At 60.0% G+C, this 19,379-nt stretch overlaps 3 protein-coding genes across 8 annotated transcripts in view; 1 reads left to right on the top strand and 2 right to left on the bottom strand.

Moving 5' to 3' along the window:
* Positions 1-292: 292 nt before the first annotated feature.
* RASSF7 (Ras association domain family member 7) lies at positions 293-3,011 on the bottom strand. The gene is made up of 6 exons (XM_064287499.1): positions 2,924-3,011; positions 1,893-2,023; positions 946-1,661; positions 672-800; positions 516-597; positions 293-437 (listed from the first exon to the last, which is right to left on the bottom strand). The coding sequence occupies exons 2-6, from the start codon at positions 2,014-2,016 to the stop codon at positions 406-408; spliced, it is 1,083 nt and encodes a 360-aa protein (XP_064143569.1). The 5' UTR covers positions 2,017-2,023; positions 2,924-3,011; the 3' UTR covers positions 293-405.
* A 309-nt stretch (positions 3,012-3,320) lies between these two features.
* Positions 3,321-19,379, top strand: part of LMNTD2 (lamin tail domain containing 2) — a 22,422-nt gene continuing 6,363 nt past the window's right edge. Inside the window, exons 1-14 of one of the 4 annotated variants that reach the window (XM_064287494.1) lie at positions 3,321-5,178; positions 5,257-5,439; positions 5,925-6,000; positions 6,194-6,349; positions 6,604-6,672; positions 6,759-6,844; positions 7,149-7,441; positions 7,827-7,923; positions 8,023-8,212; positions 8,333-8,452; positions 8,531-8,736; positions 9,023-9,138; positions 9,220-9,269; positions 9,368-9,568. In XM_064287494.1, coding sequence (XP_064143564.1) covers positions 4,994-5,178; positions 5,257-5,439; positions 5,925-6,000; positions 6,194-6,349; positions 6,604-6,672; positions 6,759-6,844; positions 7,149-7,441; positions 7,827-7,923; positions 8,023-8,212; positions 8,333-8,452; positions 8,531-8,736; positions 9,023-9,138; positions 9,220-9,269; positions 9,368-9,499 — 1,959 coding nt within the window. In that variant the 5' untranslated portion in view covers positions 3,321-4,993 and the 3' untranslated portion in view covers positions 9,500-9,568. Of the gene's footprint in view, positions 5,440-5,915; positions 6,350-6,603; positions 6,673-6,758; positions 6,845-7,148; positions 7,442-7,826; positions 7,924-8,022; positions 8,213-8,332; positions 8,453-8,530; positions 8,737-9,022; positions 9,139-9,219; positions 9,270-9,367; positions 9,569-19,379 lie in introns of those variants that run through there. The other 3 variants (XM_064287492.1, XM_064287491.1, XM_064287493.1) reach the window with 3 other exon arrangements.
* The window catches only part of LRRC56 (leucine rich repeat containing 56), a 27,432-nt gene continuing 17,752 nt past the window's right edge, over positions 9,700-19,379 (bottom strand). For 2 of the 3 annotated variants that reach the window (XM_064287495.1, XM_064287496.1), the window contains 8 exons: positions 15,041-15,137; positions 14,759-14,959; positions 13,796-13,979; positions 12,736-12,912; positions 12,591-12,655; positions 12,127-12,269; positions 11,884-12,017; positions 9,700-10,646 (listed from right to left, as the gene is read on the bottom strand). In XM_064287495.1, the coding sequence (XP_064143565.1) occupies positions 10,372-10,646; positions 11,884-12,017; positions 12,127-12,269; positions 12,591-12,655; positions 12,736-12,912; positions 13,796-13,979; positions 14,759-14,959; positions 15,041-15,137 (1,276 nt within the window). In that variant the 3' untranslated portion in view covers positions 9,700-10,371. The remainder of the gene's footprint in view (positions 10,647-11,883; positions 12,018-12,126; positions 12,270-12,590; positions 12,656-12,735; positions 12,913-13,795; positions 13,980-14,758; positions 14,960-15,040; positions 15,138-19,379) is intronic. The other variant, XM_064287498.1, reaches the window with a different exon arrangement.

Genomic DNA, 19,379 nt, shown 5'->3' with positions numbered 1-19,379 from the left:
AGTTTATTGAGGTCTTAGTGTTGGGGAAGGGGAGGTAATACACACATACGCACACAGGTATGCACACATACACACATGCACGCACACACACACACCCCGCAGGTCATACACCGTCCATGTGTCCCTTGTCCCCAACAAGGAGCACAGCCCTTGGGGCCTGGAGAGTCCTGAGCTGGCCATGCCCCATATTACTTTGGGACACTTGGCAGACTTGGCAAGGACTGGGGTAAGTCCCCTCCATTATGTTCTGTTTTAGTCCCAGGGTGCGAGCCTTCTTGCTGTGTGACAAAAGAATCCCACTGTGGCTGCTAAGTCCCCTTCTGTCATCCGGCAAGGCTGGTCTCGCTGTCACCAGAGCCTGGAGCTGGGCAGGCTGGCAGTGGACACTGCTCAGGGCAGGAGCTGCTACCTCCAGGAGTTCTGCCTCGTGGGGGCCACTGTGGGGAGGACATGGCTGAGCAGGCTGGGTGCTATGGGAGGACCCCACCCAGACGGTGCAGGGGGTGCAGACATACCCTCGGGGCTCAGGCTGGGCACTAGGATGGGATTCCGGGGAGCTCCCAGAAGTGGTACTTCTCTGGCTGGAGGCGAAAGGTCCTGTGGGGAAAGCAGGTCAGCTTGGAGCTGAGCTGGAACCCCATCGTCCCCCCCTCCTCCAGAGTGGCTCTGACCTGTGTGCCAGCGGGGGCCCTCTCAGGCCGTGGGGCTGGCGGCAGTGCAGCCCCCGCCTGCTGGATGAACTGCTGCAGGTTACACTGGCGGAGCTCGCGGTTCAGCTCTTCGAGCTCCTGGGCCTGGGCCTGGGGCACAGGAGACCCTCAGGGGGCATGGTGATAGGCCTTCGTGGCCCTCCCCAGTAAGACCTGAGACCACCCAGCATCTGTGTCCTGGGATAGGACCATGGGCAGGCCGAGACATTGCAGGGGACAGGTCCCGTGGACTCACCTGCAGGGCCTGCTCCGCAGCCTCTAGAGCCCGGCTCACCAGGGCCAGGCTGCCCTGCATCTCCATACTCTGCCGCTCCTGGGAGGCCAGGTCCTGGCGCAGCCGCTCAGCTGCCGATGCTGTGGGCGAGGGGGGCCCATGGGCCTCTTCTGCCAGCCGAAGTTCAGCCTCCAGGGCACGGGCCTGGGCATCCAGGGCCTGCAGCCGGGCGACGTGTTCTGAGGTGGCTGCACTCAGTGCCTGTAGACGGGCCTGGCCCTCACGCTCCCGAGCCTGTTCCCGCCGCAGCTCCTGCTCCCAGAAGGCCTCCTGGCCCAGCTCCACCGCATTCCTCTGCACCCTCTGCTCCAGGCCCTGCAGGTCTGTGCAGCAGCCTGGCGTGGGCACTACTACAGTGGCCGCAAGATTGGGGGGTGTGTGGTGTGGGGCCAGTTCAGGGAGCCCCAGGCTGAAGGTCAGTGTTTTGCCAGGCTCCCGGCCCAGCACTGGCCGTGGCTTCGGCGGAAGGCTGGCACGAACTGGGCAGCGCTCAGGAGGTGGGCAATTGTCAGAGGAGGGCCGCCCAGCCAGGCTGGGCCCTGTCCGCCTCAGAACAAACTGGACATCACTGGCAAACTGGCCGCAGGTGGCCTGGGCACCCACTGGACACTCCTGGGGCAGCATCTGCCTCTCCTTCTCCCTCAGACGCTGCACGAGAACAAAGCGGCCAGTCTGGCCTGGAGAAGGGGGAAGGGTCAGTCTGTGTGCCCCACTGTCTGTCTTGCTGACGGCTGGAGGGACAGGAGTGGGCAGCCAGCCACCTCCACTCTCTATTGGGCTCAAGGAGTTGGGGGAGGGTAAGAGCAGTCAGTGACTAGCCCACCCTCCTTGGGGGAAGAGGAAACCAGACCTGGGACTCCATCCCCAGCTCTACCTGTTTGGCCTGTCTGTCCCTCACATGGACTCACCTATTGCTTGGGCCAGTGCAATGACCACTTCCTGGCAGGTAGTCTGCTCCGAGACCCCACAGACTACACGTTGGATGCCATCTACCCACACCTTCAGCTCCATAGTGGCCAGCCCCAAGAGCATCCCGGTCCTGGGGAAAGACCGCAGGACACAGGTTAGGTCTGCAGGGTCCCACCACAGGTGGCTCTCTTCTGCTCCTCCTGCCTGCCCCCCCCCATTTCAGGGCTGCTGGCCCTCCACTTGAGCCCCGCCCTCCTGTGCCCAGCCCGACCCGCAGGCCCACATTCCTGGGGTGGGGATCAGTCAAGTGCAGCCCCAGAGGGGGCACTAGGCTGCCCCTCCCAGTGAGGCACTTTGAGGCTTCCCATTCACCAGCCTGCTCCTGCCCCGCCCCCAATCCCGGAACAAGGCAAATCATTAACCAGATCCAGGATTTCCTGCTCCCACCTCCCCCTAGTCACCTGGCTCAGGGGCACTGCCCTTCCCGTGAGGCGGCACCGAGGGCTGCCGTCCCCAGGTGCCCAAGGGCGCCCGCACGAAAAATTACTTCCTCCGCTGCCATGGGAACGCCCCCCGAGACCTTCTCCAGCCCTTGGGGCTCTGGAGAGTCGCGACCCAGACCTCGACCCTCCAGGGCCGACCGACTCCCCAGGGCGGACCGACCCCCAGGGCCGACCGAGCCCCAGGGCCGACGGAGCCCCAGGGCCGACCGACTCCCCAGGGCCGACCGAGCCCCAGCCCCGAGCCACCCCTCCGCCAGCCCGCGCTCGGGCAGTTCAACACGCAGGCAGGCGAGCCCGCCGGCCGCAACCCGAACCCCGGCCAGGCCCCACCCCGCTCCAGGCCCCCCCGCCCCGCCCCGCCCCCACCGCGGGCGTCCCGGCCTGTAGGGCGCAGGTGCGACCACCCACCGGTGCCGGGCCTCCCCTCCCCTCCGGCCCCGCGGAACACGTTCCGCCGCCCGAGCCGCCTCCCGCCGCCCGGCCGCCGCGCCCCGCACTTGGAAGGCGCAGGGGCCCGCACGGCTCACCTGGGCGCTCGCGGGCCTCAGGGACCCGGGCACAGACCCGGCCCTTCTCGGGGCGCCCCGGGCACCGCCGCAACCTGCCGCCTCCAGCCCGCGGGCGCGCCCGGCCGGCACCCCATTGGCCCGCAGCCCGCACGCCCCGCCCCGTCGGGCCCCCATTCGTTTCCCGGCGCCTACAGCCCGCCCCAGCCCCGCGCCCATTGGCTGCCGCCTCCCCGCTCCGCCCCTCCCCATTGGCCCTCCGCCCGCCCCGCCCAGCGGCGCCCAGGTGTGGGCGGGGCCTCGGGCCCGGGGGGCGGGGCGGCCGGCTCCACGCTCCCGAAAGCCCGCGAACAACGCGGAAGCGCGGCTGCAGCCCGGCGGCCAGCGGGCGGGGCGTCGGCGCAGGTGTCTGGCCCCGCGCCCGGCTCGGCTTCTGTGGGGCGGCCCGGTCTGACGGGTCTCCGGGCCGCGGAGGCGGCGTCGGCTTGGGACCCCGCAGCCCTGGCCTGTGCACGGAAGGCAGGAGGGTCAGCCCGGCCAGGCCGCGGGGTCGCTGGTGGACCCCCGAGGGCAGGTCCCTGCCGACCCTGCTCCATCAGGGCCCTTGGCGGCGAACCCGGGACGCAGAGGGGTCGGAGAGTGTCCGCAGGGCGCTCCCGGGCCCGCGGGAGAGGTGGCCCCTCGGCTCCAGCCAGGCCGACTGCCCCGGTGGGGAGGGGTCTGGCCTGCCCGAGGCTCCCCGGGACAAAGCCCTGGGCTCTCTGTCCGAGCTCCTTCCCCCGCCCTTCCTCCGCCCTCAGGTCTGCCCTGGAGCCCGGCGGCCCCCGCCTCCCGCCAGCGGTGCAGTGGGATTCCAAGCTTCAGTTTGCCCTCCACTCTCCAGCTCTTTTGGCCTCCTGCTGTCCCAGCCGGTAGAACCCGGCCACGCGGGCAGCCATGGCCCATCGAAGGCTCAGGGCGGGCTGTGTGGGTCAGCAGTGCTCTGAGCCTGTTCTGCCCCAGCCACACAGCCATGGGGCTGGGGGGCAGGTGCCCCTCCACTCGCTGGGAGCAAGAAGGCCCTACCTGAACAAGAGTTGAAGGTCTGAATGAATGATGGAAAAAATACAGATGGGGTGGGGAGCAAAGGCTGGAGGGCCAGGTCTTGTGGGTTAGGTCTAGGGCCTCATTTTTATCCTGGGGGCTTTGGGAACAATCGTCGTTGTTAGGGGAATGTCTTCGTGGCTCCACAAGGTGGCCCAGGTGGTGGGCAAGAAGGTGTGGAGATGGGCTGGGGGGAAGGTGAGGCTTCCCAGAGGTGAACATCAGCCACTGAGGGTAAAGAGCCTGTAGGAAGGCTCAGAAGGGTACCTCTGCTGGTTAGGGTTCAGCACAGTCCCTACCCCAGCTTCCCCCTGCCCCCCCCAGTCCACCATGCTAGGTCCACATTCCCAGAAGTGCTGTGCTGCCGACCTGTGGACACACCCCACACTCAGTGCACCCTCGCAGGGCAGCAATGCCCCCAATATCCATTGATCCCCAAGTCAGGCTGGGAAGGGGCTGTGGGAGGCTCTCCCAGAGTAGGGCTGAGTGGGAGGCCATGGCAGGCCCTGCTGGTCACTCTGGTCCCCTTAGCCTGCTCAGGTTAGCTGGGCAGCAGCTTAGCCTCTCACAGTTTCTTCTTAGGTTGGGCTGGGATCTCCCTGGAAGCTCCTGGTAACAAACAGCCCCTCCCTTTATGGGTGCTAGTATCCATGACAACAGATAGAGCCCCTCCCTCCCCAGGCTTGCTTGGAGCTCAGGCCTTAGGTGAGTGTTGGGGGTGGGGGCCTGGGTCTGGAGGGGGATAGAGGAGTCACAGCAAAGGGCCAGCACGCTCTCTGAGAACCCTTGCTGTAGGCTGAGGGCCAGGACCTCAGGTCCTTGGGGTGAGTATGACGGGGAACAGAGACAGCAGGGAATATGCTGACACAGGTGTGGAAACCCACATGACGAGCCGTCTGGTGTCCTGTTGGGTAGACACACACATGGCCTCATCAGAGAGTGACACCCTGGAAAGCTCAGGGCAGATTTGGCCTCACCACTCCTCCTAGCTCCCCAAGAAAATCCAGAATGGCTCCCAAGTTCCATCAGGACGCTGAGGAGGCTGAGGAAGAGATGCTGTCATCTCTGGTGGACAGAGAGCAAGTCCATGGTGGCCTGGGGTCTCCAGCCGGAGCAGTGGTAAATCCCGTGGCTCCCACAGGCCAGCAGGGCACCAAGCCCCAGTCCTCACAAATCTTCCCCGTCAACTTGAGGTAAGGAAGCGGGGGGTGTGGGAAAGGGTGGTCAGCCTTTGGGCAGGCCAGCCAGAGGGCAGGGCCTGATGAAGACAGGGGGTGCTGGCCTTACAGGGCAGCCCCTGAGTCCTTGGATCCCCGCACCCTGCGGCTGCTGTGGGGACAGAGGGAGCTGGAGATCCAGGCCCTGCGGTGGGCTGTCCAGGGCAGCCGGGATGGTCGGTACTACCGCATCCTGCAGGAGGTGGCTGGGCTCCCCCCAGAGAGGTCAGGAGTGAAGCACCAGCCCCTCAGCCTGAACTGGTTCTCTGTTCCAGCCCTAACCTGGTCCTTGTTCTGGCCCCAATTCCTGGTTTCTGTCTGACCTCAATCAGGACTCCAACAGGAGCTCCAACCCTGACTCTGATCTTTGTCCTTAGTCCTAGTCATTGCTTGGCCCTGATCCCCACCCTAATCTCGGACAAGTTAGTAAGCTAAGAACCTGATCCAGACCCTAACGCTGGGCATGTCAGTAGGGGCTGAACCCAACCTGGGCCCCAGCCCAGAGCTAGCCCAATCCCTGCCCCCCACCTGGAACCTACCCAGACTTGACCTGTCAGAGCCAGACCTGGCCTGGCCCCAGCCCTTCAGCCAAGGAGCCCAGCTGCACCCTAGTTCTTGGGCTCTGGTGGCAGCGAAGAGAGGGCTCTTCCTGCTCCCCTCTTGGCTGCTGTGCAGAGGCGGGGGCTGCTAAGATCAGGCCTTTCTCCCAAAAGCTACCAAAGTCAGGAAAAGTTCCTGCAGAACCAGGTGCAGAAGCTGACCCTGGAGCTGAAGGAGCAGAAGAAACAAGCCCGGCTGGTGAGGGGCAGTCACAATGAGGGACTGGGCAGGGGGGGCAGGGACCAGGCTGGGATCAGGGCCAGCACCCGGTCTGGATGAAGGTGCGCAGAGCTGGTTTCAGAGGCCAGACAGGGGCTGGCCCACATGGGCAGGGTCTGGAGAAGGGCAGGCTGGGTGGTGGCCCCGGCCACCCACCCTGCCCCACGAGCAGGAGAAAGAGCAACTGGAGCAGCAGCTGCTGCAGACCTTGGAAACGGTGCGGCAGCTGGAGGTGGAGCTGCAGACCTTCCAGAAGTCCTGCCTCCTGCAGCTAGCCCGCTCCTCCTGGGTGGGCCGCATACTGCGGTCTCAGACTGGCAGTGTGGAGGTGAGCCCATGCCACCAGGTCCCCCTCTCCTGCCCTTAGACTTCCCTCGGACAGCCAGCATGCCTCCTCTAGACCAGCGCCTCTGCTGGGCGTCCTAGTCTGTGGCCTCGGGCAGGGACCATGTGCCTTGTGGTCGGGCCCACCTGCTGTTCAGCAAGTGTGTGCTGAGGGCCTTGGTGAAGTCAAGGGCAAGAGGTGCTGTGTGGTGGAGGGGTGCACCTCTCCGTACCCTGGACTCTGGGCCCCACTTGTAGGTGGTGACAGCAGAGACGCTGATGGATCCTAGTGACTCCTCCGAGAATGAGCTGGTCCCCGCTGGGGAGGTGAGTGAGTCCCCTGCCTGCAGCCAGGGCTCTGAGACCAGTGGGACTGGGAGGCGAAAGCCACGTGCCTGTTGCTTCCTGGCCAGGGTTTCCAGTTGAAGGATGTGGACTGGAACAGTGTTGCCCAGCGGTACCCCAACCTGTTCACGGAAGCCGTCCTGTTGGAGCACAAGTAACGAGCTGGGCCACAGGTCCCTAGGGGCTGGGAGGGCCTCAGAGTCCCTGCTCTACCCTATGTTGATAATGTGTCATTTAAACCCTCCCAGTCTCAGTTCTCTGATCTGTAAAATGGGGCAAGGTGGGGGTCTCTGGACCGACCATCCAAAGGGCTCTTGCCCTGCATCCTTCCTTTGAAGCTGGGTCCCAGGTACCCAGACACAAACTGGTATGCCCCTGCCTGCCTGAGGAGGTGGGTGGGACAGGGCTGGGTGTCCAGCGCCAAAGCTGGCGTCCAGTGAGCAGAGCATGGCCTGCAGGCAGCCACGGCCCCCACCACAGCCACCGCTGAACGAATGGGACTCTGAATCCCGCCCAGAGCGCACGGACGGTCACACCAAGAGCGTCGAATGGAGCATCTTGCCCTTTGGCTCCAGCAGCTCAGGGGCCACAGACTCTGACACCAGAAGCTCCCAGCTGTCCATTCCCTCCCGTGTGCAGAAGGTGACAGGGCACCCGCCTGGGGAGTCAAGCTGCTTCTCCTTCCAACCGACCAAGGGACAGGAGAAGACCCTCAGCGCAGATAGACAGGCGGTACTTGTAGGTGCAGCAGGCAGGTTTCCCTGGCTACCACCACCCGGCGTTGCCCTCCTGCGCAGGCAGCTGTGGGCCCTGACCAGAACCCAAGACTGACCGAGGTGGCAGCGCAGGGCAAGGCCCCACTTCCTCTCCAAGCTCTGCCCGTAGGGCTCAGCATTGTGAACCAGAAGCTGTGGTCTACGAAGAAACTCCTTTTCCATGTTTGGCCTAGCACTGCCCCCTGCCCACAAATACTAGAGGGTGCCTCTTAAGCCTCCTCACCTCCCAGTGCCATTCCTGGTGCCACCCCCTCTCCTGCGGCCCCTCAGGGTGCTGCAAACCAGGTGCTGGCTCCCAGGCACATTCTCAGTGGCCGCTTCATATAGGGTTCCCCTGGCAGACAGGCCTCCTCTCCCTAGATCTCCGGAAAACCCTTGCAGAGGAACCCGAGCAGACCGTCCTGCTGCCCAAGGCCAGCGAAGACTCCAGTCACCAGCCTCACAGGTACCGCTCGAGGTGAGGGGCTACGCAGCCCCGCAGGAGCGGGCTGGGCAGTCCTGGGCGGCTGTTGGGCCGGGCTGGGCTTGCGTCTCGTCACAGTGCCCCCTCCCGCAGACTGACAGGCTCCTGCCTGAAGATCGTGGCCGTGAGCCGCCGCGAGAAGTTCGTCCGCGTTCTTAATCAGTCGTTGGAGGAGACGGCCTACTTGGGCGGCTTCGTGCTGCAGCAGTTTGTGCGCGGCTTCCCGGTGTGCATGTACCGCTTCCCGTCCGGCACGCTGCTGGAGCCGCGCCACCATATCACGGTGCGCCACCTCCCGGCTGCCCTCTCACCCGGCCCTTGTCGCCCCCCTGCCCTGACCGCCGCCATGCCCCACCCTGCCGCCGCCCACTCGGGTCCTCACCCGGCTCCTCTGTTCCCGCAGGTGTGGGGCGAAGGGACCAGCCGCACCAAGAAGCACCCGCCCGCGTCTTTAGGCCGGGAGTCTGTTAACTTCCACTCCAGCCTTGGCTACGTGACCCTCCTCCTGAACCCCAAGGGCGAGGTCAGTGTGGGCCCGGGCCTGGGGGACAGGCCTCAAGGCTGGAGTGACCGTCCCGCCCATCCCCACCCCGCGCCGCAGGTCCTCAGCGAGTACCAGGCGCCACACTGTGTGACTCCAGTCTCGAGGAACTTCTCCGACAACAGCGATTTATCCATCGACCGCTTCCCGCTCTCGGAGGCCCCGCCGGGCTCCGACACCGGCGAGCTGCAGCGCGGGTCTCGGTCCCCCTGCAAGGGCCGGGCGCGAGGGTCCAGGGCAGACCGCGGGAGGCAGAGGTGGGGACGGTGAGTTCTGCTGGTCTGCGCCTCCTCTCCGGCCTCCCAGAGACCCCGCGCCTCCCCTAGGCCCTGCCCCATGCAGTCCAGGCCGGGCACCTGCCAGGAACTCCTTTCTCCCCTGCTCTCGCTAGTAACACCCTCAGGATCCAGACTCTCTTCAAGGACCGCCCCTCCACCTCCCTAGACCCCGCCCCAGGTCTCTCTTCCCTAGTGCTCCCCACAAGCCCACACCTCTCCAGGCCCCGCCCCCGCCGTGCCGGCTCCGGCTCTCAGGACCCACTTGCCCCACCAGGACGCGGGTCTTCTTGCCGCTTCTGAGCTCCAACAAGCTCTTCCACCGGCGGGAGGGGCCGGGGCGGCTGGAGGGGGCCGAGGCCGAGGCCCTGGAGCCCCTGCCCGCAATCCCCGGTGAGTGCGCGCGGGCCCAGAGGCGGGGCAGGGCAGGGAGGACGCGGCCGGCCTGACCCCTTCCATTCTTGTCCCGCACAGAGACCAGGCCGGGCTTCGACAACCAGGCCAAGAAGAAGCACACAGTCCAGGTGAGAATGCGCCGAGTGCGTGCGGGGTGTCGGGGCCGCTGCCCGCTGCGCGCCCGCACCATCCGCGCCCCGCCTCACGGGGTCCAACCCCTCCCCAGGTGTGCCGGAAAGGCGTGGACCGGAATTGCCCCATGGTGGCCTTGTCGGTGCAGACCACCGCGGAGAGCAGATACGGTTTCCGCTTCCTGAGCTGCCCGCCCATCACCGTGGACGCGTGTGGGCGGGTGTGAGCGCCCGCGCGCGGGGATCGATGGATCGACGGGCTGGCGGGCAATACATTCGCCTGCGTTCACCCCGCAGTCTCGGTGATTGTGGGGGTGGGAATGGGGGAGTGCAACGGTGCGCGCCACGGCGGAGAGAGGGGAGGTGGGGGCCCGGGGTGACGGGGTTGTTCGGGCAGCCCCGCAGTAGGGAGGAAGGCATAGGAGGCAGGCGGTGCCCGCTGCATAATTTATTGAACCAACGTTGTCCACAAGGCAAACCCTATTTCTGTACACCTGAGAGTTGGAAATGATTCCTTTGGTCTTCAGGGCGTCCCGCCCCAAGACCTAAGAGGAGGGATGTGACTGCCCCCCTCCACGCACGGAGAAACCGACTGGGACGGGAGGTCCGGCCACGCTGTGGCCACCTGGGTTGAGCACCTGGGACTGGACACAGCAGTAGTGGGGTGACTCAGGGCGCAGAGCCCGAGGTTAGTCAGAGGGGCTGATCAGAGTGGCCAATGAGGGTGGGGCAGACTGGGGCGGGCAGCTAGGTCAGCTGTTGGGGGGAGGCTTGAAGCCCTCCTGGCAAGACTCACCCTACACCCGCCCCAGCTGCAGCCAACTGTGCCTCTGACCATTCCTCTCCTGAAGGCCAAGCCTGTGCAAGGGGCAGGCAGCTGGGTAGTGGCAAGGAGCTGGGCTGTGCCTACCGAGGCCAGCCTTGGCCCTTGCTCTGCCACCCACTGGCTCATTCCCACCCCCTGCCTCCCACCATCAAGGGGCCTCTCCAGAAGCCAGGCGCACCCCCACCCCTACACACACTAGAGTCCAGGCCACATGGCCATACAGGCACCCCTTGTGACCATCCAGGCAAGCTCAGCAGTGGATGGGGGCTTACACTACGGGCGGGATTGGGCTGGGGTGATGGGCTCCAGGGCACGCGTGCACTGGAAGCCTGGAGGTCTGGTTGTGGCATCCGAGGCTGGCTGTGGGGTGGAGACCATCTCCAGGGTTCTCAGGGCAGTCACAGCTGCCAGTCCCTGCCCCAGGCTCCTGAGCCGACGCCCCCTGAAGGGCTGCTTTGTGGAACCCCAGGAGCTGGTTCCGGAGTCGGGTGGTGTGGGATACTTGGGGGGGGAAGGGATCAGTTTACAGACTGAGGCCACCACGAGCTCTGAAAAACAAGGAAGCAGGCGACTTTCAGCCCAGGCCCAGACCCAGGCCCACCCAGAGCCCTGCACCTGAAGCAGTTAGCCCTGAGGCTGGTGAAAGGGGTCATAGGTGCCAGGAGGTGGCTGAAAGAATGGGGGGGCGAGGGGTAGGAGTGTCCAGTGTGGCCAGATAGGCAGCTTCCCGGGCAGCCCCAGGGCCTCCTTCCCACCTCCTGTGTACCACACGGAAGCTGTGACCCCCCTGTCCGCATCAGTGTTCATCCACCTTTGACCGGCTCTTGGGTCAGACCAGCTTCTGGGGGCAGGCAGGGAGCCCTTAATGCCTGGGCCTTGCCCCCACAGGGCCAGTTCCAGGCTGCTGGTCTGGGGCCAGCTCCTAAGGCACTTCCACAGAGCAAGGCCGCTGCAGCCACTCTCAGCCGGCTGGGCCGTGTGGTCGTGGTTACGTTACCAAGTGCCCCTGGAGCTAGAGGCCCTGAACCATTTTTCCCTGAGCCCCCTCCACCCCTGCCTCTTCCCATCTCTAGCTGCCTCCTCCTCCTGGCCCTGCCTGCCCTCCATCCACTCCTATGATCCCTGTCCACTTCTCTTGTCCTCCTGGCCTCAGGGCCCAACTCTCTCTCCAACGTCCCCCGCCCCCCACCCCGCCCAGTCACCAGCCAGCATGGGCTGCAGACCCCAGGAGGGTAGTCAGCCTGCCCTGCTCCCTGACCCACAGACAAGGGACATTTGTCCAACCCTGAGAGCTTGAGTCTCTGCTGCCTGTGGTCCAGGAAAGCTTTCTCTGGGGAGTGGACCCCGCTGGGTGAGGGGCCTCTGCCTTGCTGCCCCTGCCTTTACTCCACCCCTGAGGTCACTCAGAAGCCCCTGGCCCTCAGGGAGGTGCTACCTGCCTTGATCCTACATCCCCGAGTCTGGCCCTGGCTCTGCTCATACCACCCTTTTCTGGAATTCCTTTTCTGGGATCCACCAGCCTTTGTGGCCTCCAGGTCGTGTGGACTGTTTTGCGGGGCGGGGGGTCGGGGGGGTGGGAGTGTGGAAGAAAAGGAGGCTGTGGGAGGGAGGACTTGGGATTGATTACACTTCTCAATGCAGCCCCTTCCTTAGTGCTGGGCCCCTACCCCCAGTATAAGACCTCCCTGTCATAGCCCTTCTCGGCCCAGCTGAGGAAGGAGGGGCCCTATCCCCAGGAGGGTGTTGGGGTCACTTTTGGGCCCTGGAGAGGGGAAGGCTCAGTACCTGGGGCTGAGCTGGGGGGCCCCGGGGCAGCCTCCGGCCCAGCCTCATCCTCTTGCTGTTCAGGGCACCTCCATGGACCCCGGGGGGCTGCTGTCCCTTCCTTCGGGGACTCCAGGTGCCTACAGGGGAGGGGGCTGGAGTGGAGGGAGGGAAAGAGACTGTAGCCCTGTTCTCTGTCTCCTCTGGCTCCCAAGACTGGCTCCTTCAGTTATCATCAGGGCTTGGCAGGGAAGGGGCACCCACCGTAGGCATAGCCTTCTCCAGGTCCCGAGCTTGGCCAAGGGAAGGAGGTCAGGACTGTCTGCAGGGTCCAGCCCTGGGGCAGAGGTGCTGGCAGAGAAATCAGCTGGCCTGTGGTGGGGCAGCTGCTCCAGGGGCACCCAGGCCTGGGGAGGGATAGGGCTGGTTTGAGGGTCAACCACCTGTGACTGGGGAGGAGGTGGGGTTGGGAGGGTGGGGTGGGAATGTAGCCTGGAAATAGAAGGACTCGCTCAGCTGGGATGGGGATTGGAGAGCTGAGGCCCCAGCCCCAGAACAGCTATAGGGCGTGGTACTGTCAGGACAGATGCCCTGGACCTCAACCTGGGTCCACAACCTTGGCTGTGGCCCTGAAAACTGGTCCATGGTGGGGGAGGGGGGCAAAACCCTGGGCCCTAATCCACAGTGGGACTGGGGCCCTGGACCCTGCCATGGGAAGTGGGTTGTACCTGGCACTGGTGTCTCCGCTCCCTTAGGCCTTTGGTGGGATTCCCACAGAGGACGTGGCCAGCGCCTGCAGAAGAAGGTGTGGCTGGGCCCAGTACAGGGCCCAAGGGCTGCAGGGTCAGCTTTGGGCCAAGACAAGTCAGTTACCATGGGTGAGGTTGCTGGCATCGTCGTCTGAGGCTGGGTCCTCAGGGAGCAGGCCTTCTGGCAGGGGGTCCCCAGGAACCAGTGAGGAGAGAGACCAGGGGCTGGAAGTCCGGGGCTGAACCTCAGGCAGGGACAGTGTGGGGCCCAGTCGCCTCACGGAGGCTCTCTGGGGTTGATCTGTCGAGGTCAGAGTCGGAGGTCACCAAGGCCAGACAGCCAGACCGCCCAAGAGCCCATTACAGACTGCAGACTAGGCACCCCCTGAAGCTGTGTGTCCTGAGGCCCCCCCACCACAGGGTCGCTTTGGCCTCTGAGGTTCTGTATGCTTCCAGACATTCTCAGTCTCAGACCCCTCTCCTTCGGCCAAGGGGTGGGAGGCCCAGATAAGACCAGACCCCCATGGGTGCTGCCTGAGAGGGAGGGTGTGGCCCAGGGCAGGTGTGCAGGGGTCTGGGGCCAGAGCAGGGGAGTGAGGGTAACATGTGGCCCCTGAGAGGCCTGGAAGTGTATGGAGACCTCCTCTTATTGGGGGGCTGGGTGTGGAGACCTCTTCTGGGGGAGGACCAGGGTGTGGAGACCGCTCATCCTGGTGAGGGGGGCTGGGTGTGGAGACCTCTCCTCCTGGGGGGCTGGGTGTGGAGACCTCTCTTCCTGTAGGGGCTGGGTGTGGAGATCTCTCCTCCTGGGGGGCTGGGTGTGGAGACCTCTCTTCCTGTGGGGGCTGGGTGTGGAGATCTCTCCTCCTGGGGGGCTGGGTGTGGAGACCTCTCCTCCTGGGGGGGTAGGGTGTGGAGACCTCTCCTCCTGGGGGGCTGGGTATGGAGGCCTCTCCTCCTGGGGGGCTGGGTATGGAGACCTCTCCTCCTGGGGGGAGCTGAGTGTGCAAACCTCTCATCCTGGGGGGGTGTGGAGACCTCTGTGGGGGGCTGGGTGTGAGACCTCTCCTCCTGGGGGGGCTGGGTGTGAGACCTCTCCTCCTGGGAGGGCCGGGTGTGGAGACCTCTCCTTGGAGGCAGGGTGGCTAGGCCTCAGGCAAGGAGGGGGATGTGTGGCTCCATACCCAGGCTGGGCAGTAGGCCATCTAGGATGCTGCCCTTCCTGATGGCCTCCTTCACCATGAGCCAGTCCTGGATTAGTGTCTGGGCGGCTGGCAGGCCCGTCTGTGCGGCCGGGGCCTCATCCAGGACCTGCAGCTGAGGGATGAGACGCTGCACCTCTGCCCGGTAGTTGTAGTCCTGGGGCACCTGCAGGGGTGGGAGGCAGGCCTGGGTACTGGTTCCCTCCCCCAGACCCAGATGGGGCAGGGCAGGCAGGGGAGCCAGTTTTGGGATGCTGTCCCCTTGCCAGGCTGGCCTGCGGTCACTCTCAGATACTGGGGACTGCGAGGACCCTAGGCTCTAGGCTCTCAGCCACTAGGTATATGTGGCCTTACCCAGCCAAGGGACAGTGGTGCCCTCTGGCCCATGGAGCTGCCCCGAGCTCAGGGTTCTAGCCTTGCTGGGTGGCCACGTGCCCTGGGTGGACCCCAGCCAGAGCTCCCAGTGGACAGTTTCATTGAGCATCAGCCACCTGGGGTCGGGGGATGAAGGATGTGAGGTCTGGTTACAAGGGGCCTTCGTGTCCCCATGTGCTGTGAGCAGGGGCTTCCCAGGGCATGGGTGGTTTTGTGTCTGTGTGTACACTATTGCGTGCAGGGCTTGGGCAGAGATGCAGGGTCCCGTGTGGTGTGTGCATGGGCCTCAAGGGGGTGCCTGCACACCTGGGGGGTGGTGTGTGCACGTGGCAGTGTCGGGTCATTGGGCTGGGGCTAGAAGATGCATTGGTGCTGCTGAGACAGAAGAGAAGAACTGAGAGGTAAACAACCCACAGGGCAGCAGGTGGGCTGTGCCCTGGGGAGGCTCCCTGCCTCCTGGCAGGTCCTTGAGCTGGAAGAGGCTTGGTAGAGTTCAGGTGGGTGGAGAGGTCCCCAGACTGTGAGAAGGCTGAGGAGCTAGAGCCATGGATGACTCCCTGTCCCACACACCTTGTTGGATGGGCCAGGGCCCGGCCGCAGGCACACCAGGTTGCCCTCCAGGGTGAGTGTGGCCAGCCGTGGGCACAGCTGCAAGTAGCGCACCTGCCCCAGATCCTCTACACTGTTGCCTTCCAGGTCCAGCACCTCCAGCTGCTCGAGCAGGCACAGCGGGCTCAAGTCTGAGACATTGTTGTAGGACACATAGAGCTCCTGGGCAGCCAGGGGAGGTAGGGGGACTCAGTCAGGGCTGGCCCTGCGCCCCTCCCCCAGCCCTGGGCATCACACACCCACCTTCAGGGCTGGGAAGGAGCCAATGCCGTCCAGGTCAGGCAGGCCGCAGCGAGCCAGCCAGAGCACCTGCAGGTGGCCCAGAGACGTGCCCAGGTCTCTGCAGAAGGCAGGGTAGGGTGGTCAGTGCAGTTCTCGGGTGCAGGGGAGGCCCTGCGCCATGCCCTGCACCCAGCCACTACCCACACCTGGCTATCTCCAGGTGCAGGGGCAGTTGTGACTGTGGCTGTAGAGGCCTTCAGACCAAGGAAGGGATTCTAGAGCCCCGGGGACCCTGCCTTTCCATCTGTGCTGCAGCCTCCTGGTGTGGGCCTGGGCAGGGTTCTAAAGACTGAAGCAGTAGGGTGCCCTCCACTCTCTCTGACCCCTGGAGGACCTGGGCCTGTCCGTGGGGAGCTGCACTTGTGCTGGGTGGGTTGGCCCAGCCCTAGTGCTGCCCACTGCACTGGGGTCGGGTGAGTAGGTTACTTCCCCAGTGGGGTTTGCTCAGGGAGGTGAGCCCGTCCTCCCTCCATTCTCCCTCTCTGGGAACTCATCTCTGCCCCTCCCTCTGCCAGCTCCTTCCTGAAGATGGAGGGCTGGGGGTCTCCACCTCTGCCCATCAGGATCCTCTCGACCTGGCTATCCCACATCTCCTGATCTGGGCATGGGCCACTGTTGCATGTCCTTCCAATCAGCCCACCAATGGTCCTCATTTTGGGGGTATTTTTGTATCTTATTTCTTTTGTAGTCTTTCTCCTTCATTTTTTCTGTTCTCAGAGAGGTCCTGCTACTCAGATGTTGGTCCTCTGAGGCTGATCCACATCGTCTTACCTCCTCTCTTTTTCCATCTCTGTGCCTTTTCTTTGGCTTTTTGGGATATTTCCTCACCTGTGTCTTCCAGCCTTACTATTAATACTTCTATATTGGCTATCATAGTTTTAATTTCCAAGAGCTCATCATTGTTCTCTGATCATTTTTCATAGAATGCCGTTCTTGTTTTATGGAAACAGTATCTTCTTCCACGTCTCTGAGAATACTAAGTGAAGGTTCCTTGGAAGCCCTCTCCCCCTGCACCGTCTGTCTTTTCTGGGGTCCTTTTCCTTTCATGATGCAAGCATCGTGTTTCTGGTTATAGCTTCTTGGGCATTCAGATTTGGAAGTGAGGCTCTGAAATGCGCCTGGAAGCCCTGAGCCATTGGGGGAACTGATAGGAGAGGAGGCTTCTCTGTAGGGCAGTAAAGTGGTGAGCCAGCTTGTTGGGTGGAGACCAGTCACTGGAGGTGGCCATGGACCTGGGCAGCATCACTCCCTGTGTACACATACTGTTTTCCACTGGGCCCACTGCCATCTATGCCTATCCATCCCCCTGCTCTAGCTGCACTGGCTTCCTTGTGTTCCGGAAATACACCGTGCATTTTCACTCTTAAAGACTTGCTCTTGTTCTTGCTCTTCTCCCTCCTCGGAGCACTGTTTCTCCAGATGCTGCAAGGCTTGTTTCCTCACTTCATCCACGTCAAAATGTCCCCTTACCATTTAGGCTTTCCTTGACTAACCTCAGATTTCTGCATGGCTGGGTAATTTCTTCAGATCTCTCTTCCAGTTCACTAATTCCCCCTTTTTTAGTTATGTCTCATCCACTGTTTAACCTATCCATTGAGTTTTTAGGCTTTATTGTCACCCTAATCTCCACATTTGCTTTAGTCTTTGTTATTTAGTTACATGGATTCACTGCTTATTGCCTTACATGGCTTTCCCAACCATGTCTTGATTGGCTGAAATTTGCGTTTTAAGAGGGCTAATGGAAACTATTTTCTTTAATCTCCAACTCATTCACAAATAAGTGCTGTACAACCATCTGGGAGGGTATAAAATTCTTGGTTCGTACTTTCTTTTCATTGGGTTTTGGTAGGCATTATTCTACTGTCTTTTGGCTTTGGGTGTTTCTGTGCAGAAGTCTAAAGAAAGGCCCACTTCTTTTTCTCCTTAAAAGCTGACTTGATCTCTCTTTCCCTGGTTGCCCAAAAAATTATATCTTTATGTTCAAGCCCAGTAACTGTTTCAGGATATGTTTCAGTGTTGGCAATTTGGTGTCAATTTTTTTTCTGAGGTATGGCATATGCTTTCAATCTATAGATAAAATTTTATTTCTGACAAATTTTCTTTAATCTTTAAATGTCTGTCTTGTTCTATTACTTCAGTAACTTCTGTGAAGATTCTAGCAGTGCACGTGTTATACCTCTATCTGCCTTCTGTATTTGTCGTTTTAAAACTCTATTCATTGGTAATTTTTTTTCTCATTTTTATCATTCCCATCTCCATAATCCCTATTGGGTTTCCTGCAGTATTGTTTCAAATTTTGTCATCATTTCTGTGATGATATTATTATTTTATTCCACTTTTTTTCTGAGTTAGCACACATTCTTCCACTGATTCAGAACTGAGTCACATGGCCACCTAGCTGCAAGGGAGGCTGGGAAATCTTGTGTTTATTTTGGGTGGTCACATGCCCAGCTAAAAATGGGGAATCCTATTACTTAGAAAAATTAAGAAGAACCACGAGTAGATCTTGCCACATCTTGGATTAAAGAGGAAATTAATAGGAAAATTACAGAATACTTAGAACTAATGACAAAAAAAAAAGCATATAAACGTTTATAGGATCCTCCTTAAAGTTATACATAAAGAGAACTCTAAATCTTTATATTTATCAAAAAACTAGAAAGATCAGAATGATTGAATGAAGCGTTCAGTCCAAGAAGCTAGAAAAAGAAAAACAAATAACAAAAGATATAAGGGTGAAGGACATAATAAAGATAAGGACAAAACCAGTAACAACCAGAAAAATAATAGAGACGATTAACAGAGCCCAGAGCTGATTCTTTAAAAAGATGAACAGACAACCCTCTAACAAGACTGTTCTAGCTGAGAGACAATGCAAATGTGCCGAGTTCAGACAAAAAATCATAGGCATGGCAGAGATGTGAAAACAATAAAAAACGCACGAACAAACTATACGGCAACAAAAGAAACAGAACACTTGATCAGACTAATAATCACTAGAGAAATTAAAACGGTGATCGAAGACTCTCTCTACTCTCCAAATTCAAAGATCCGAACCTGTTTTACAACTGAGTTTTAATTAATTATCCTGGAGTAGAAACCCTGGTGGTGTAGTGGTTAAGAGCTAAGGCTGCTAACCAAAGGGTTGGCAGTTCAAATCCACCAGGCACTCCTTGTCAACCGTATGGGGCAGTTCTTCTCTGTCCTATAGGGTCTCTATGAGTCGAAATCAACTCAATGGCAATGGGTTTGGGTTTTTTGTTTTTTTATCATGGAGTAGATATTTTCTATAATAATTTCTGACACTATACAAGAAGTTTCAGAAATTTAAAGAAGGGAATTGAAAAAATGAAAAAACTTAAAAGGGAGACATCTTAAGAGTAGATGTTTGATTCCAGAATTAGATAAGGAGAGTACCAGAAAATTAAAAGACCATTTCACTGATTAAACAGATGTGAAAACTGCTGGGTAAATATTATTTTAATGTTACGGTGATTTTAAAGTAACGCATCACGATCAAGTAACATTTAGTGCAGGAATGCAAGAATGAATTACCAACATAAAATTATCAATGGAGTTGAATACATTAGTAGACTAAAGGAGAAATATCATCTCACAGCACACTTCTTTCTTGGTGGAGAAGCTTAGACACATACCCATTGAGATCAGGAACAAAACAAGGATGCCTGATGCTATCACTGGTACTATTTAACATGGCACTAGAGGTCCTGGCCAATGCTATAAGACAAGAAAAAGAAATGAGAAGTGTAAGGATGGGAAGTGAAGAGACAACACTGTCATTATTTGCTGACGATGGGATCATCAATATAGAAACCCCAACTAAAATTAATTATTTGAACTAGTATGACAGTTCAGCAGTATTGGTAGATACAATAAACCACTTTATATAAATCAACAGCATTTCTCTATTTGCAGTAATCAACTGGAAAAAGCAACAGAAATAAGACTTCATTCATGACTGTGAAAATACTATATGATATTTGGGAATTAACTTAGTTCTGGTATCAGGGAGCCATGTGCTTCAGAAGAGGCTGGTGTCCTACCCTGTCCCAAGTGGCGATGAGGTGGAGGGCATCCTGGATAGTCTAAGCCCATCATAATTCTATCCTCTTGCCAGTGACTGGTGTGGAGGGTGTATACATGATTCAGTTCTAGCCAGGAAACACGAGGGGAAGAATGTTGGAAATGTTTTACTTGTTCTAATGGGACAGGAGGGCACATTCCCTCTCCCAGCCATCCAGTGTTAAGGATGCACCACAAGGGAACAAGCATGAGGACA

Source organism: Loxodonta africana, chromosome 7 (genome assembly GCF_030014295.1).
Source record: "Loxodonta africana isolate mLoxAfr1 chromosome 7, mLoxAfr1.hap2, whole genome shotgun sequence".
Classification (NCBI taxonomy): domain Eukaryota; kingdom Metazoa; phylum Chordata; class Mammalia; order Proboscidea; family Elephantidae; genus Loxodonta; species Loxodonta africana.
The sequence above is the reverse complement of the archived record's forward strand: the minus strand, read 5'-3'. Positions and strand labels throughout refer to the sequence as shown.